General features: G+C 39.9%; 2 protein-coding genes across 3 annotated transcripts in view; one reads left to right on the forward strand and one right to left on the reverse strand.

Annotated features, from left to right (window-relative positions):
- Positions 1 to 14,949, forward strand: part of ulk2 (unc-51 like autophagy activating kinase 2) — a 39,224-nt gene extending 24,275 nt beyond the window's left edge. The window contains exons 15-27 of one of the 2 annotated variants that reach the window (XM_007245996.4): positions 4,196 to 4,345; positions 5,471 to 5,616; positions 6,571 to 6,654; positions 7,303 to 7,574; positions 7,704 to 7,900; positions 8,064 to 8,173; positions 8,366 to 8,500; positions 8,666 to 8,874; positions 9,382 to 9,560; positions 9,686 to 9,804; positions 10,372 to 10,529; positions 10,640 to 10,775; positions 12,092 to 14,949. In XM_007245996.4, the coding sequence (XP_007246058.2) occupies positions 4,196 to 4,345; positions 5,471 to 5,616; positions 6,571 to 6,654; positions 7,303 to 7,574; positions 7,704 to 7,900; positions 8,064 to 8,173; positions 8,366 to 8,500; positions 8,666 to 8,874; positions 9,382 to 9,560; positions 9,686 to 9,804; positions 10,372 to 10,529; positions 10,640 to 10,775; positions 12,092 to 12,156 (1,960 nt within the window). In that variant the 3' untranslated portion in view covers positions 12,157 to 14,949. Of the gene's footprint in view, positions 1 to 4,195; positions 4,346 to 5,470; positions 5,617 to 6,570; positions 6,655 to 7,302; positions 7,575 to 7,703; positions 7,901 to 8,063; positions 8,174 to 8,365; positions 8,501 to 8,662; positions 8,875 to 9,381; positions 9,561 to 9,685; positions 9,805 to 10,371; positions 10,530 to 10,639; positions 10,776 to 12,091 lie in introns of both variants that reach the window. The other variant, XM_007245995.4, reaches the window with a different exon arrangement.
- An 86-nt stretch (positions 14,950 to 15,035) lies between these two features.
- Positions 15,036 to 18,091, reverse strand: LOC103027482 (GTPase IMAP family member 4). The gene is made up of 2 exons (XM_007245999.3): positions 17,910 to 18,091; positions 15,036 to 16,325 (listed from the first exon to the last, which is right to left on the reverse strand). The coding sequence occupies exons 1-2, from the start codon at positions 17,935 to 17,937 to the stop codon at positions 15,739 to 15,741; spliced, it is 615 nt and encodes a 204-aa protein (XP_007246061.3). The 5' UTR covers positions 17,938 to 18,091; the 3' UTR covers positions 15,036 to 15,738.
- Between the last annotated feature and the right edge of the window lie 729 nt (positions 18,092 to 18,820).

Raw genomic sequence — 18,820 nt, forward strand, 5'->3', positions numbered from 1 at the left:
TTAACTTTTATTATATTTACACTATTTATTAGCATCTTGCATACTTCTGAGCTGCTGAGTTTTTCAGTTCTACAAAAATGACATTTACTCCTTATCACACAGCTCTGTTTGCTTTTGCTTTCATGTACAGAAATTGCTAAAATAGTTTGCAGCTGTTTTGTACAGACACTGTGCACCTTCTCAAAGCCACTTCCTCCCCTGTTTTGCTTTCTGCACAAGCCCAGCAGGGAGACATTTGACCTACTGTGTCATGTCTCTGTGGCTGCCTTCTCTAAACACACAGACACCCACACACAAACGCACACTGTTTTCTTTTCTTTCTTCTTACTCTCTCTTTGTTTCTCTGTTGTTGTTTTTTTTTCCTCCTGCTTGTCCATGCCTTCAAAATCGTACTCTGGCATAAGACTCACTCTATGATCATGTGCTGTGAGGTGGCCCAGCAGCAGTGCACACACAGTTTCTCAACATGTTTGTGTGTGAACACTCGTGCAATACTTTTGGGCGAGTGCCAGCTCCTCCAGGAGAGGGGGTGATTTTTCCTGGAGCTCTGAACTGCAGCTCTACACGCTGTTCCCATGAAGCACACTCGTGTCTTGTTTTCACTCGCTTGTTTGTGCATTGATTCCCAAGAGTGTGGATCCAAAGGACGAGTGGCCCAGTGCTGCCTCCCAGCACACATGAAAAACAAGGTCAACGACGACGCGCACCCAGCCATAAAACCATAGTCAGAAAAAATAGAAGAAAAAAAAACAGGTTCAGACTCAAGATTGACATTAGTTTTTTTACAAAAAATGTCAGGAGTTTATTAGGGGTGTCACGATTCTCTAAACCCTCGATTCGATTTCATTTTCGATTTGAGGGTCACGATTCGATTCGATTCTCGATTTTCTTGTTTTTTTTTCTTGTTATTATTTTATGCCTCATAAAATTTAAATAATATATTTATTATTATTATTATTATTATAAATATTATAAATATTATTATTATTATTATTTATTAAGATATATATGGTAATGCCATCTAGTGACTTTTTTGGTAGCAACAGTGTGCACTATTAAAACAAGCAGTTTATCAGAGCTGTGTGTGGATGGCTGGTGAAACTGCTCATTACATGAAGCTGCAGTTCTTCATCCAACCACTAGCAGCAGCAGCACAAGCCCCGCTCTCTTCACTCAGTCACTACTTCAGTACAGCCCAGCCACGGGCTACAGAGCCCAGCCAGTCCGTTTTTACTGTTTCTGTAAACAAATAAAGGTTTTAACCCCACTAACCGGATAATACAGCTCACTACAGTTCATCTTTCAGCCCAAGCAGCTAACAGCAGCAGGTTAGAACAGCCGATACGGAGTCACTGCTGGGATTGCATTATAAACAGGTCAGTTAGCGCGCTGCTAACCTCAGGATGTTTATAACTACGGAGTTTAGTGGACACACCACGGCCGCCAGGTAAGTCTTTTAAAGGCTACTGAAGACTATTAAAGGCTATTAGAGGTTATTGAAAGCATTATTGGGGGGCAGAAATCAGTACAGGCTGGTTAGATAAGTGATGTGGGTATTGTCTTATAAATATTTACACATAACTTATATCTCTCCTGAAAAGCTTTTATTTTAGTCAGAAACACGCTTGTGTTTACTTTATCTGAGAGAAAGATGTTTTTTAATTCAATGGAAAGCAACAGGTGTAGTCAATTATAAGTTTAAGATTTTTAATCCACCTCACTGTGATCTATAGTCAGTGTTCTCAAGTCACACTGACACACGCATTTCAGCGAGTTCACACGCTCTCACCTGCGCGCACCCACCCCTCCGTTAGATACAGATACAAAACCTGCGCGCCCAACCCCCGCCCCCCCTCCCCCGTTGGACAGATAAAAACAGTGATCACACTCCCGCCGACTGCGCTCATGCAGCGGCTCTCTATTTAATTGAATAGGATGCGCTGTGTTGGTGCCGCGCCATTTGCGTAGCGCGCTGCGCTATTTGCGTAGCGCGCGCGGGAGGGATCGTCGATCCTCTTTTTGACTTCGATACTCGAGATCGTGACCTCATTTCGATTCGATTTCGATAAAATATCGAGATCGTGACACCCCTAGAGTTTATATGCAATATGTTCAAGTCACTTATATTCACTATCATATTTACTATACCGTAGTTTAAGGTGTACTTTCAAAATGGTTTGTTCAAGGGTTCTTAATAAAGACAGTGATTATATGTGACATCTCAAAAAAACATTTAATTACTTATATGGTTTATATTGTTTATTGTTTGCCATACTGATTACGCTACATACGTCTTCAGATTATTTGTTATGATGGTCACATTACAGTGACCATGGTTGCACCCCCAAAGGTATAATGCTTTTTGGGCTATTTTGAACAGACACTGTAATTCACATTACAGTTTGTTCCACCTAGTTGTTCCACACAGTCCCCAATGAAATTGTTGGTACACCTTGTAGTTTGTAAACGTTCTAATTCTATGTTGTCGTTATGGTTCACTGGGAAATTTCACACTCAGCTCATTTAAAAGAAGAAGACATGTCTTCTAGCTTCGTTTGCACTCGCCGTAGTCAGACAGCAATCAGCTTGAGCATAAATCTGATGGGCAACAAAATAACAAGCTTTTTCCACATGAAGCTCCATGGCTGAAGAAAGCTTGCATTCTCTCCACTCCAGGGTAATACATATATTTTTGACTCTTTTGGTATGGCATAAGATAGTAATAGGCTAGAGTTTCTTGGTGTAAAGTACTATATTTATATTGTTTTTAGTCTGTATGGATGTATTTATATTATTTTGATTATTAAAGTTGTTGTTGTGTTTAGTCTGAATTATATTAAGTCTGTTGTGTATACACTCTTTAAAAAAAATATTTTGGGGTAATTTTGGTTCTATATAGGATTGTGAAAAGAATCCATAGATGTGACTGTTATGATGGTTGTGCAAGTAGTTTTCCACCAATATTATGATCCCTTTTTTTCATGCTTTGTTCTGCTTTGCTTAGCTTGGAGTGTAGTTTTTAAAAATCATCATTGCACATTTTTCCACTGTATAGAATCCTTTTTGAAGATCATTTAAAGAAGCAACTATAAAAGAGAAAACAGACAAAGGATGTAGATTAATACAGGATTATCATACAGCCCTACAGATATTGCAGTTTTATAAGTGGGTCTGTAATCATACTTTTACTGAGAGCTCGCAGAAGTTCTGATTATAGACCCACCCTTCCTGTATGGGCTTTTAGTTAAAATTAAATGTCTATGAGGCAATGGTTCTAAAAGGGAGTTTAGTTGGTTTATTTTTTATTATTATTACTTTTTTCATATTACACATTTAATCCTCTGCAAAATTACATTGAACTACTTTTACTAATCTTATTATTTTTCTTATTGTTCTGCATTTTCTTATGCTGTGCCGTGCTGAACTCGATCACACAAAGAAACTCTCTTTGTTTTCTTTGCCTGGACGGCCTCATGTGGCTCACGTGTACATGCTCTTTCTGCTGCTCTTTCAGGCCCTCCCTCCTGCTCTCTCTCTCATTGCATAATCCAGTAGGAGGCTAAACCCCAAGCCCTAATGGCACATTTCCCTTTTTTCTACCTCTCCCCTCCCCCAGAGCAAGATGTACATATACATATGGAACACCCCCCACATGCATGACCAACTGATGACTTCTGTCTAAAGACATTTTGTTCAGAAAACAAAGCATGCAAATGAGTCCTTTTTTTTTTTTTTTTTTTTTACCCTGGATGACTGTTGAAAGTGGGAAGTCGCAGCACGTGCCAATGACTTGAAGCTCAGCCCACTTTGCCGCTGGGTGAGCCCCCAGCACCTCCTCTCTCTCTGAAGATTGGCTAGAGCTGCACGTGTTTACATGGTAGCTCTTCCCACTGCCATTTGTCACGCCCCTAAAACAGGAAAGGTTTTTTTTATACTGTACTTGCTGCTGTTAACAAACATTAAACAAAGAAGAGAGAGCTCTCAGCTGAGCTTTAAGCTCTGCTACGATTTCTTTGGTTATAGTTATGAGTTTTTTTGTTGGAAATAGAAACTCCTGTTCAGAAAATGAACAGATCTTTTGTTGTGAATGACGAGAAGAACATTCTTGAACTACCACAGTAGTGTTTTTGTCTGCCACCATGGTTCAGCAGAGGCACACAGACTGGATCATGGAGTTTTTCTCTGCTATGTCCAGGCAGCCGCAGCCCTCCACGGGCCAGACTCCAATGGTGTCCCCTCGGGCCGAGACGACCCCCATCCCTGTGCCCACGCAGGTGCGAAACTACCAGCGCATCAAGCAGAACCTCTCCAGCAGCCCCACAACCACGCTCTACGGCTCTCCCAGGTAAGAGACTGCCAGCTCTATTCTTAACCCCTTTAACCATAGATGTATTATTTTGTTACTCATTTTAATGCAAAAACAACTGTGAATTATGTGCTAAATCTTTGCTCTACCATACTGTATACCACACTGATTCTATTTTAGAGCCTATAAAACTGATGTAAATTAAGACAGCAGTGTGGTTATAAAAGTAAAGTTTTTTGAGAGCACCAGCTCTCAGAATGCCAGGTCTACTCTCTTAAGCTGTAACCCAACAAACTATCCTCTTTTGTTAAGTACTGGGTGGGAGTTGTCACGCTATTCTAACATGCTATAATACTGTGACTCACTCCTGACTCATCTCCAGGAGTTTTCATCAGTTTTAGTTTACATCAGTTGCCCTCCAGGTTGCATCAGAATGTCTTAGCTGTGGTCAGTGTATGTATGTAAGAACTGTGAATGAAACAGAATCCTGGACATAGGGGTTAAAGGAGGGTAGCAAAACAGTGCACAGTCATACTTAACAGTTTTTGCCAATACATTGTTTTTATTTCTTCTTCTTCCAGTATTAAGGTATTGGCTTTGGCATATTTGCAGTTAGGTATAGAACAAACTAGTTTAAAAAACCCAGAAATAAAGAAAAGAAAAAGAGAGGGGGGGGGCAGTGGTAGAGAAAAGGGAAGAGTGAGGCAGCTATTGTTTTTGAGACGATTGTCACAGCATGGTGCCGGTGGGGTTTAGGCAGGTGGCCAGCTTTCAGATTAAGCTTGTTCTACCTCCACCACCACCTCCCCATCAGACCAGGTCCAGTCCAGCTCAAAGCCTGCTGGCCAAGGGGGCTGATCCCTCCAGCAGCAGCTGCTGCCCCACATCCCTTGGCCTGGCCTTGTGTCGCGAACAAGGATTAAATATGCCACCTCACCCCAGAGCCTCCTTCCCCACATACAGGGCTGTGCAGCTTCACACTCTGCATTAGGTTTCTTTGCTAGTGGTAGTGCTAAAGAGTTCTGCTAACCAGCCTGCATGCTGCCGGCCAGACCTGCCACTGGGATTTCATGAGTCATGTTTGTTTTCCTACCGTGTCGTGTAGGGTGTAAGAATGTTATGGCTGGTTTGTAACATGCATGGTCTTGTGTTGTCTGGCTCTAGGTCAGGAACAGTTCGTCGGTCCAACACCAGCCCCATGGGCTTCCCTAAAGCCGCCTCTGGTTCTCCCAGTCCGGCTGATGCGGTCCAGACTGTGGGCAGAAGGCTCTCCACTGGCAGCTCCCGCCCATACTCACCTTCCCCGCTGGGTAAGAGATTCTCTCTTTCTTCTGTCTACAGGTTTATCTTGGTTCAGTTAATTATGCTTGATTGACATGACTAGGCCTGTCATGATAATTATGTTATTGACTTATTGTTCAATAAATGGATGTCATAAACTCAGTGATTTATTTCTAACCTCAGTATTGTCTATAGTTTAGTGTGTTAACAAGTATAGCCTATTAACGCTGATCAAGCTGAGAAGTCGACAATGTTTTGTCAAATAATATTTTATTTATGTTGTAGTTATTACAAATGTCTTAAACATTTTATATTCCAATTCTATAGTCTAACTCAGGTTAATCATTTAAAAGTTCACTGCTCTTTAAATTGGTGCAGTTGCATTATTATGGCATTATATCTCCATAATATATGTATATGTATATATATATATATATATATATATATATATATATATATATATATATATATATATATATATATATATATAATATATAGTAGTAATACAGGTAATATAGGAGTAATATTTACTCCAGTGCAGGTTCCCCCGTGCCCTCCTCTCAGTTGCACCCACTTTAACAGACATTTACCAGAAGTAGAAAAACTGCTCTCTGACCCGGTGCGGCCCACTACATATTTACTCCAGTGAAGTTGGTTCACAGCAAGTTCCCTACTAATGCAACAAAGCACAGCAAGGCAGAACAGAGCGAGCCACCTGAACTGTTGGAACCTTTTGTTTGTGAGGTAGAGCTGCCATAGAGGCATAGAGGAAACTCTGATTAGCATTTAAATAATTATTTTGATTATAATATTCATAATAATATTATAACTCACCGGTATACATTATTTTGGCCTAAGATTTGTAATGTTTAAAAATAAGATTGCAAGTAGGAGATGTACACTATTAATGTTCAGGGTGGGTTGAATTATTAAGGTCAGGGCATGTTGTGACATGTCTGTCTGTCTGTGTGCTTTTTGTCCAGTGGGCACTATTCCTGAACAGCTGGGCCACTGCTGCTGTGGACATCCCCACAGCCATGAGGCACGCAGCCGCAGCTCCTCTGGTGGTAAGTAGAGCAGTGTGTGTGTGTGTGTGTGTGTGTGTGTGAAAGAGAGAATAAGGTTCTGTCTCTGCGTTCTGCTCCCTTGAGTCAGGTGTCTTTTATAGCTCTCACTTTAAGCCTGTTAACATTCCCATGAGTCTTTGTTTCCTCTGGGTCACAGTGTGTCTGCGTTGCTCTACCAAGGGACTGGTTGCCAATAGAAACTCCACTCAGAAAGCAGAAATCTATTTTAATAAGTGCACAGTTTAGACTGTGGTTGTTGGCAGTGCAGCTGATGGAGCATAGCTTAGACCCAACATGCTATCATGTGACCTGAAGTCTTTCACCAGTAACACTGTGTTTTAATCCACTGTATTTGGTATCTGTTAATGGTAATGGTCCTAGTTGTATATTCTTCGGGACTGGGACCATGACTTGCTTGTCAACTTAAAAAGAAGGTGACACACATGAGCCATGAACCCAGTGTCCTCTTTTGTTGGAGGTATTGGCAGTTCACTGAATCATTAACTGACTCTATTGACATCTTTAATGGACTGTGGTGCCACCTGGTGGACGCAGATGCAGGCAGATGGATGGGTTACCTAATGCTTTTATTTGAGGCTTAAATTAATATACTTAAGACTAAATTCTGAACATGTTCTGTGTTTACAGGTTCCCCCGTGCCCCCCTCTCAGTTGCTTGGAGCACGACTCCAGAGTGCACCCACTTTAACAGACATGTACCAGAACAAGCAGAAACTGCACAAGCAGCTCTCCGACCCGGTGCAGCCCACCACCCTAGCCTACCCTCCCACCCACTCGCCACAGCTGGGACGTCCTGGAAACCTAGGCACCTCCCCAACAAAGCACCTGGGTTCGTCTCCTCGCACCTCGGATTGGCTACAGAAGTCTCCTCTGCCTACCATTATTGGGTCGCCCACCAAAGTAGGTTTTACTTAATGGATTACATTTACATTTAAAGTCAAAGTAGTAAATGTATGTGTGCTCTTGTAAATTACATTGTTTTGATATTAAATTGATCTAATTAATTACTTGTTTTACATTGTTTAACAGACAACAGCTCCCTTCAAGATCCCTAAAACCCAGGCCTCTTGCAATCTAATGGCGTTGGCCTCTCAACAAGGAATAGCAGACAGTCCTACTCCTAGCAAGACGCTGATGGATGCCCGTGACATTTGTGCTCATCACTGCTCTCCATATCCCATTGGTCGCCACTCGACTCCTGAGGGCAGCAAAACTACCTTTGGAAGGTACCATATTCTACATATATACTACATACACTTTAACTGTTAGCTTTTACTAACACAGATATATTCTAAATAAACATTAAATATTTTCTGCAGTGATGAAAGTTATTTTTGTATGTGACAAGTGAAGGACTCTTATTTTGGATATTGGACTTTGTTTCCTCAGGTCTGTGAGTACAGGGCGTTTATCAGAGCAGCCTGTGAGAATCACTCTGGGAGGGCAACCGTATCAAGGGAGCACAGACAGTTTAAACACAGAGAGACCTATGGACACAGGTAACTTTGCACCCTTGTTACATAATAGCACCCAACAGACCTTATTCTGATATCATTTTCTTTCCTGTTGAAATTGATCTTTTTTATGTATAATAAAATAGAATTTACTGATTCAGCTAAATTATTGTGTGACCTTGTTATTACTTTATATTGTTGTTTGTCTTTAAATAATGTGTGCTCTTCTTCTTCCAGCCCCTGCAGGGTCGTGTGGTTTGGGAGTGGGTGGAGCAAGTCCCCGAACTGTGGTGTTTACAGTGGGCTCACCGCCCAGCAGCAGCACCCCTCCCACCTGCAGCCATCTGGCCACTCGTCCACGCACCACTTCAGGTGAGAGCTTCACCTTGATGAACCACTTGCATTGCAAAAGATGCTTTTGGCACTTTTTAATACTGTACTTGCATCTTCATAGCTGTCCACTACATTGTCTGTTTTTTTTTTTTATTGATATGTAGATGTTAAATTGGTGTGTGTGTATGTTTCTGTTCACAGTAGGCTCCAACAGTTCAGGTGGCTCACTCTGTTCCACCAGTGGGAAGGTGTGTATGGGCTCACCTCCAGGTATGGCCATTGGAAGCTCCCCTCCCGGAGCAGAGGCAGCGCCTAGCAGCCTGCGCTATGTCCCCTACGGCACGTCCCCACCCAGCCTGGATGGCTTCATCACCTTTGAGGCTCCTGAGCTTCCTGAGGAGACGCTGATGGAGGTGAGAAGACTGAACAGCTCAGGACTGTCAGAGTAGCAAGGAAAACAGTTGGAGCACTGTACAAGAAACCAGTTTCTCGTTTAAAAGATTGGTGTGTGAGTGGAATCCAAACGGAGTTATGTAAAGTGATGAAAATCTAATTTACATAATACCCATACTCTTTATCCTTAGCAGATTAGCTTAGACATAAATGTTCTCAGAATTGAGCTTCTTTAGTTTTGCCCTGGAGCTCCGTGGTTAACAAGTAATGTAAGCTTATTATAGCCACTGATTAGCTTTGTGGAAACTGCATGCGTAAATCATCACGCACTTACCTCAAGACCAGTTCCAGTTTAAATAGACTTGTTTAAGCAGTTTACAGCACCAATTCCTTGGTTATTGTAGTGTAAGCCAGGAGAAAACAGTGTAAGTTGATTTTAAGGTCAATAATACGAATACTGTTATATATATATGGTTTTTGCCAATACACAGCTTTAAAATTGTGTGTGTGTTTGTGTTTGTTTGCAGCGAGAGCACACAGACACACTGATGCATCTGCGGATGATGCTGTCCTTCACTGACTGTGTGCTGGAGATGGCTGCTGTGAGAGCAGGAGGTGCTGACCTGGGTGTTTCTGCAGCGTCACTCTACCCTCCTCAGGAAAGTGTGGTAGTGGACCAGATCAGCCAGCTTAGCAAGGAATGGGGGTAAGATGCATATGAGTGCACACAAACACACACACAGACTACATAACACATTGCTTTTACACTGTGGTTAAAGGATGTAGTGTATACACATGCTAATGCATGCCTCTCTGTATTGCCCCCTGCAGGCAGGTAGAGCAGCTGGTGTTGTACATGAAGGCTGCTCAGTTGCTGGCTTCTTCTCTGCACCTGGCCAAGGCCCAGATCAAGTCTGCCAAGCTCAACCCTTCCTCTGCTGTCAAACAAGGTGAGCTCTTGCATTTATCGTAGCTGCTGTATTGACTGTTTGTGTAACTGAAAAATATGATATTTATAAATTGTGCATGCAATTGTACATTATGTACAAAAAATTAGTTTAGTTATGATTTGTTTTATTTAATTAGTTTGGACGAATTTGAGGAAAAATGGTTAAGTTCGAAGAATTGCAAGCAAACTAGGAGTAAACAATATGGACAAATAATGCAATAGTGTATTAACAATGTTGGATATCCTAATGTCTGTGTGAAAGACAAAAAAATAATGCTACAAAAAATACAATAAAAATGCTGCAATAATGCTTTTATTTTAAAGTTTATGACATTTGGAGAAAATAGTTTTTTTATGTGATGGTGAAATGAAACTAGGAAAATTCTTAAGACCAAGGAATTTAGACATTCCCTTCTACCAACATGCATTTGCTTAAATTGATCTGTTTTCGATACATTAAAACATTTCTTTGCTGGTGTACCACCTTGGTGTGCCTCAAGTTCCACTAGTGGAACAGGAACCACAGTTTGTGAACCACTGCTCTAATGTGTCTTCTTGTGTCTGGCAGTGGTTAAAAGCCTGAATGAGCGCTACAAGAGCTGCATCTCTCTGTGCCGACGCCTCACAGACAAACTCAACCACTTCTTCTCGGACAAGCAGCGTTTCGTGGATGAAATCAACAGTGTAACGGCCGAAAAACTCATATACAACCATGCAGTAGAGATGGTGAGTGAGCGACAGAGAGTAGTGTGTGCATTGTTCTCCATCTGTGAGTCTGCTTGTTTGCAATGGCTTCACATCAGCGTGACACCACTGTGTGTTTGTATGTGAACCAGGTGCAGTCAGCAGCGCTGGATGAGATGTTCCAGCAGACTGAGGACATTGCATATCGCTATAGCAAAGCTGCCATGCTGTTGGAGGGTCTTAGCAAGATTCTGCAGGATCCAGCAGACATAGAAAATGTCACAAAGTGTAAGTACCTCCCTGTAACTCTCCAGCTTCATTTTTCTTCTTATAAATGTGGCAGTGATTGAAGGTTTAAAAGCTGCTTTATCAACATAATTCTGCTTTTCAATATGCTACCAGAGATAACTTGCTTTTAAGGGTAGTTTAGTGCTTTAATAATACTAACCCAAGCATTTACTGTATCCATCGTAGGATGGCTTAAGTCTTAAAGTGCCATGCATACAATTGACTGACTGAACTTTCAGTTAGTCTAAGGAATTGGACTGTACAAAGATGTATACAGAAGCTGGAAAATAGAATATTATCTTTACATTTTTGTCATTTTTGACTTATCCTGCATGGTAGCCCAGCCAATATTAACCTGGACCACATGGTTAAGCTTTATTTATTTAATGATAGTCAAAACATTTTGTGTACATAGTGGTGTTGGGAAATAACTAAATTTAGAAAGGAGGAACATGCCCCTACTCTCAGTCAAGGGTCTTAAAAATACCCTGACTACCCTATTCCTTATTAACATGTCTTAACAAAGTCTTCAAAACCCTCCACCACCTGACTGTTATCTCTCATTCCTGGCATTACTTATCAGAAGGATACCTGTCTTCCTGAACTCAAGCCCAAAGGTCTCTGCCCTCTCTTCCAAAATCTCAAATACTGATAGCATGGTACAAACTAGCAAAATCGCATCTTAAGCCCTGTTCAGGTGGGGTTAAATATAAATGTAATTCAAGCTCATTTTTCATCAGGATTGGCCATGTCTGAGTTTTTCTGTCAGAAAATTACAGACATAAATGCCTTGTTTTTTTCTTTTTTTACTTAACCTAGACTAGTCTATGTGTTCCAGGCAGTAAAAGTTTGTTGGCCACTAATTAATAACATATTAAATCTCTGAGATCCCTTGGTACTTTCAATGTTATATGCTTACTTACAAAACAAAACTCTACCAATCACAAAAACAAACTAAAATCAGAATAAAATGTTGTTATAACTTTGCTTCACCCCAAACTGAAATAAGAGCCAGCAACCACATGAATGTGGTCATGTGACAACATGAAGCAAACATTTAGACACCAAACTCTCTCCTATTCTGATTGTATTGCTCTCTGAGTGCCAGTTTTTGACTGAGTAGACTGAGTGTACCTATTTTACTATAGACGTCCCCAGATAAACTAATTCAATCCTGATAAGGCATCAGTTGGAGCAAGTAGTTAGAAACAAAATCAAACAGATAATTAAACAGATAGTTGTGCCTGTTCAGCAGCTTTACATTGTTTTTTTTCTGCTGTGTCTATAATGTTAATGTTAATGTTAATTGTGTGCAGATAAGGCGAGTGTGGACCGGCGGATCTCTGCATTGTGTTACTGCACCGTCACACTGTACGAGTAGCAGCTTCACGCCACCCAAGACCCACGACCTGCTGTCCCCAGGGACCACCTTCCTCTCAAGTCACTCAAAGCAGAGGACCTCCTTAATCCCTCTTCTCCAGTTCCGTAGCAGTCAAAGCACTTTCCATTTTGAATTATTCCTTTGTTTTCATGGACCTGCCTGAAACAACAGATCAAGTATTAATATTGTATTTTATTTTATTTTATTTTCATAAATGGACAAAAGTGAGAGGGACATGTGCACAAATTCACTACCAAAGATGAAATGTATCAATAGAGATTTTATTGTAAAGAAGCTGTTTTGGACTGCGGGAGTGAGTGACTGTCTCCTGTAGGTTTCTGCAGTTTCCTTCAGCTCACCGCACAACATGACGTGGGGCAACTCTGAACATCTGAGGACTTTTAGCTCTTTTTTTTTTCTCCCTCCTCTTTTTACACTGAGAGTTGGGCTCAGTTCAGGACCCGTGAAAAGACTGAGCGGACATTATGATGCAAATCAAAGTTTCTTTGATTTTTTATTTTGTATTATATTGTGTGATGCTGTTGCAGTTATTTATTGGTTTTAGGATGATATATCATTGTGTTGTAATGTTATGTTAGGATGTCTTGATGAATGAGGGCTTGAGAGATAGACAGACCCATGACAGACTGTAATTATTGTAATAATAAAGACACATACACATACACACACATATATATATATATATATATATATATATATATATATACATATACACATACATAAGACAACTACACGTAACACACTCGCACATGTTCACCTCTGGCAAGTTGTCTTTCGCACGGTAGCCTGAGATTTATAATGTAAGCAGTTTTTTTTTGTTGTTGTTGTTTTTTTTAATCAAATGCACTTTATCGACGCAGACGTGAATAGGACTCTGTCCTGGAAAGCAGAGGAGTGGGAAGCCCACACCAGGAGATTCAGAGAAAGGACAAAAAGCGAGAGACAGCACTGAAACAGCAGCACTGAGGACTAATGAGGACGAAAGCTTCTCTTGTGCGGGGAGATGAAGAGCCTTCCCAGCTCTCTCTGTGATCAGGGTCATTTACAGGCTGAGCACACAGCCCCAAGGTTCATCAACAATAACGGTCAAAATACTTGAGTAGTTACTTACTTACCTTTTCGTTTGAATCAGCGATACTGAAACAAGCTTTTTTTATGTTCATATTAATACTGTAGCTTTTTTTTAACAGATGTTTGCATTGTGTAAATATTTAAATATTTGTATGTATGTGCATGTGTGATGTCCTTTTTTTATTTTTCCCTCTTCCTGGTTGAATGCATTGGAGTGAGGTGTGTGAGAGGTGGCAGCGGCCGCTGGCATGGGACGCTCCACCAATCAACCCAAGAGCACAACTCTTGTCTTTTTATCCTTTTTTTTTTTTTTTTTTAACAGAAATTGAGCAGTTTGATACTTGCCCACAACTGCCATAAATCTCCGTTCACACTCTCTTTACGAGGCCCTCCAGGAAAACAAGAAACCTCACGTTTGTCTTTGCATGGCAGCTCTGAAGTGAACACCTGCGCTCTGTAACGTCCGTCTGTGTGTCTGTTCACAGGGTGCAGGATAAGGATATGTGGTATTGTGACTCACTGCTACTGCTGACAGGTGTCCACAATCTCTAAAATGAAAGGTTTTACTAACGTTTTTTGAGTGATGCTGTAGAAGAACCATGTTAAAAAAGGTGTATGAGTGAAGAACCCTCTAAGTGCCTGTTTACACTTGGTGTTAAAGTTTTTGCATGGCTCACATGGAAAGAAACCATCAAGACACATTGTAATTGGATTATGACTGGAACACTAAAACCATCATCTTCAGTGGTCAGAGACAGATCTTATCTACATTTAATACAAGTGTACCATAAACAGAATGTGTTTTCTCTTATCGGATTTTGTATGCATTTTAATAAAAGTGTAAACCAACAGTAAAAGTGTCAAACAACAGGCCCTAAAGGGTTAAAGAAGACTGGAAGTCTAAAGTGTAAAGGTTCTTCACACGCCAGATCCTTTACAAATATGGTTCTTTTTGGAACCAAAATGATTCTTCTCTCGCATCCCACAAATAACACTTTTGTAGAACCTTTATTTTGAAGTGTGGACCTGTATCAGCTGTTTTTTTCCCCTGGCTGTCTGCTGTGCGCACTGCAGTCGACAGCAGAACTGTGCTGAAGGCCACTTTCAGCACACTGAATGACTGACTGAAATCACAACAACTGATGGCTGCTCTCATCTGTAAACGTTATTAGGTTGCCCATGTTCTTTTCCAGCAAAAGAAAAAAGTTTTGTGCTTTATTCTATTGTATCCCTTCTTCCCCGACCCGAGCCTCCGAGCCTTCACCTTCACAGAGCCTTTATTGTACAGAACAAAAAAAAAAACTGAATCGATGAGTCTTTTGCTCTTTTTATATCATTCTGCCAATTCATGCATATCCCCCTAGTCTGTAGCTGACACTCCCCGTCCGGCTCAGAGAACTGTGTACAGAGGATGATGATCTATTCGAGTTAAGTGACTGGTACTGAGCATAGGTCCTACCTGTGGAATTGTAGAATGTATCTGCCCTGTCTTTAGCACCTTTCCTGTTTTAAATGAACACCCAGCCCATCCGATACAAAACAGCCAGTGCAACAGAAGTTGAAATCTCCTGATCTTTTGTTTTTGTTTGTTTGTTTTTTCAATGAGAAAATGTGTTAATTATTTAAATGAAGAGCAATTCTTCATTTTTTTCTGGAACTCTAGAACTTCAGCCTTTGTTTATTAAACAGATTTGTTTGAGACATGATAGTGTCAGTCTCTTTTTGTACCCACACAGCTGTGCTGCACATTTCTATTAATAACAACTGTACAATTACACACGAACAGCAATATTAATTTTTTTTTTATTTACTCAGCACTTGTTACATAATAGTTATGTTTCATTTAAAGAATTACATTTAGACATAGAAATCAAGCGTTTTACTTTAAACAGTAATTCAAATATATGTCATGTTCATAAGACTATTACAGGACACTTTGAGAAGCTGCCTGTTTTCTCTCTACTCCACTTAATAATTTCAGATCAGTAACAGGAATCAACACAAATTCTGCATGTTTAAAAAATAGGTGTAAAAACTAGACAACCTTAATGAAACTAAATGTTTGGAGGACATGATATGTATTCAGGAAAATATTGATTTTAAAATAAAGCTCAGGAAAGAGACAGTTTTATAATTTTATTAATTATATTTTGACAGTTGCAGATTTACTTTAATATTTTTTATACTTTCTATTACAATTACAGTAACGATTTTCAGTAATGTTCCTTATCAAAAATGAAAGCTTTTTATGTAATGCTTGAATTGACATCCTCAAGACTTAGTGGTGTAATGTCAGGCAGAAAATTGACAAAAACTCTGGCCTTTTTAAGGTGTTAATATAATCTTATAATACAACATTTTAAAGCAGAATAAACTACTGTAGTGTGCAAATAAGCCTTAATAATACATTGTTCCAGTACAAATGATCTTTCCTCTATTGAGTATTCGAATGCCCCTTATGTTTACTTCACCCTCTCCAGCTTTCTACAATCACATTTTCCTCACAGTCTGAATCAGCTGACTGACCTGGTAGTAGCTGTCAGTCAGTTTATTGTTAAATACGTGGTATCTGTAGTCACACATATGCAGAATCTTCTGCAGAGACCTCCCACTCTTTTTAATATGCTCTTCAATGCTTCTTCCTCTCAGCTCATCACCATAAGAGAAGAGCACCATGGTGTGCTTCCACACATCAGATCCCAGGATCCTCAGGTTCTCCTCCACAGCCTGACACTCTCTGCTGCTGAACTCGTCCACTGGGATGACCAGCAGGAAGGTCCGGCGACCAAAGGAGCTCAGCATGTCACTGCGGAGGAGCTCACCCCTCACCTGCTCTGCACTGACTAAACCGAACACACTCCAGCCAGGGGTGTCCACCACTGCCACCCTCACTCCATCCACCCAGCCCAGCTTCTTCACTGTCCGAGTCGTCTTCACCCCAGTCTCAAACTTCTTACTGCCAAGGATGGTATTCCCTGTCACGGTCTTCCCAACATTCCTCCTGCCCAGCAGCACCAGGATCAGTACAGGAACATCCAGACCTTCACGTTCAGGAGGGAAATGCTTTCCTATCTCATCTACACCACAGAAGTACATGACATAAGAAAAGTGAACATATGGTAATGGGTCAGTAGATAACATGAAAACTGAACATTGAATCAAGAATAAACAGACAAGGGGCTCCGAGTGGTCCAGCGCACTAAGGCGGTGCGACTATGATCAGGAGATCGCTGGTTCGAATCCTATTCATGTAGCTTGCCATCAGCTACAGGAGCCCTGAGAGAGCACAATTGGCCTTGCTCTCTCTGGGTGGGTAGATGGCAGTCTTTCCCCTCATCACTCCAAAGGGTGATGTCGATCAGCATGAGGCGTCTGTGAGCTGCTGCATCAGCAGCAGTTCAAAAACAGTCTGACTTTACATGTATCGGAGGAGGCATGTGCTAGTCTTCACCTTCCAGGTGTTGGCGCATCACTAGTGATAGGGGGAGTCCAAATTAGCGGGTTGGGTAATTGACTGAACAGACAAATAGGTCATTAAAAAGCAGTGTAAATTCAGTGTTTGTTCAGTAGTTTAACCCTCCTGTAAGGTTACGGGTCAAATTGGCCTGTTTTAAAGTTTAAAGATCTAGGAAAAATAGTTAAAAGTATTTTTTCAGTATGGAACTTTTTCTGCTTTCCTTAATTAGTGTAATCAACATATAATATGAGATGGTTAATCTCATATATTTGCAAAAAACAAAAATTCCAATGTTATGTTTCAATGTCATGTTAAGCCATTGTGTTTTAAATATTGGTCTTTCAAAAGTATAAAGTAGTGAAACAATAAAATAATTATGAAAAATGAGAGAATTATAGTAATCGAACCATACCTGTTAGAGGTAAGGAACCCCATTGCACTAAATATTGATAGAATAATTAGTAATGGAGTTAGTAATGTAATATTTACACTGCTTGTTAGGCTTTTTGGTTTCAGATCATCTTTTTGATGATTAAACATGCACCAGGTCAAATTGACTATGGAACATTATTACGGTTCTTGACAAATGAATATAACAGGAGGGTTACAAATTTCTGCATTGTATGTTAATACTAAAGTGTAGAGAGATGTCTTTCAGTTAACAGCTGTGCTGAACTTGTCAAGAGTTAATTACATGAATTTCTTGCCTCTTCATTTGTTTGAACGCATCAGTTGTAAAATTGTGAAGAGGTAGTTTTGGTGGTATACAGTGAATAAGCCTTTTTTGAGTAATGTTTCAATCCATATTAGGGCGAGAACTACTCAAAGTAAAGAAAAAATATATTCATTCAAGTCCAGTTCAGTGTAAAAATGACTGATGATTATTCTTTATAATTAAAGAAAATATTGGTATTATACTATTACACTACCTCATCATACGGTATATGGTACTAAATCATAATGCAAGTTAGACTTTATGATATTGTGGCTATTTACATTTTCTGGAACTCGACATTAAATTGATTTGTAATACAATGCCTTTGATCTACTCCTTTTAACTGAATGAAAAAGTATATCACAATTAATTATAATTAAATATATATTCAAGGTAAAAAGTTTATTCAACAATGTTTCTGAATGTAGTTTTTATTCTCTTGTTTCCCGCATACTTATTGTACATATCCACAACTTTATCTCAACTCACCGTACGCTGGTGGACCTTCAGGCTCCATTTGCTTGAGTCTTTCCTCAGCAGCACAAACTGTGAACCTTCTGATTCACTGTCTTCACTCCAGTCACACCTTCAACCTGCTTCCACCAATCACTGATCAGCACTGAGCTCCAAAGTTCACTCCTCAGTTCTGTGGAAGCTGTAATCTCTCCATGCCAGGCTGTAAAAGTGTAAACGTGATTGGAAGGATGTAGGATCGGTAAAGAGTGATATACATTTATTCAGTATATCAAATCCAATAATGAAATTAGATAGAATGTGTTTATAAATCAGAGGTAGGACTGTAATGTGTAAGTGTGTTTTGTGTGTAGGGAAGTCTATACTGGGCTGTTTCTACATGGAGAAAATTAATTACTATTCTGCACTTCCTTCAGATAAATATTTCCCAAACATGACGGCTCTGATTTATCCACACACTCCACCCACAGAGAACCAAACAACTCCATTCAAACTAATAAATTACTGTTAAATATATGTATGTGTTAAAAACAACAAATCTTTGTGTCTACTGAAAGGTAACACACGAAAGGTAGCACAATGATGTGTTTTACTTAAAGTCTGCATTAGATATGAACACTTTGAGATGAAATTTTTACCAGTGATGTCTGAATTCACTATGATTTTAAAATTGTGTTTTATCTACTGATATATTGTGTATTTTACCAAGTTCACCACTGTAAATGGAAGGATAGATTTCTCTTAATATTTCTCGTACAGATTCTGGAAGGTAGTTTGTTTCAAATAAGAATAATTCAAAAACACCTCAAAATCAAACATTTTATTTTAACTAACACAAACTATAACTTTTCATATGACCATCACACTTGTACTTATCGGCCACTAGGTGGCTGTGTAGAGTTATTTAGTCGCTTTCACTGGAAAGA

Source organism: Astyanax mexicanus, chromosome 18, assembly GCF_023375975.1.
Source record: "Astyanax mexicanus isolate ESR-SI-001 chromosome 18, AstMex3_surface, whole genome shotgun sequence".
NCBI lineage: Eukaryota > Metazoa > Chordata > Actinopteri > Characiformes > Acestrorhamphidae > Astyanax > Astyanax mexicanus.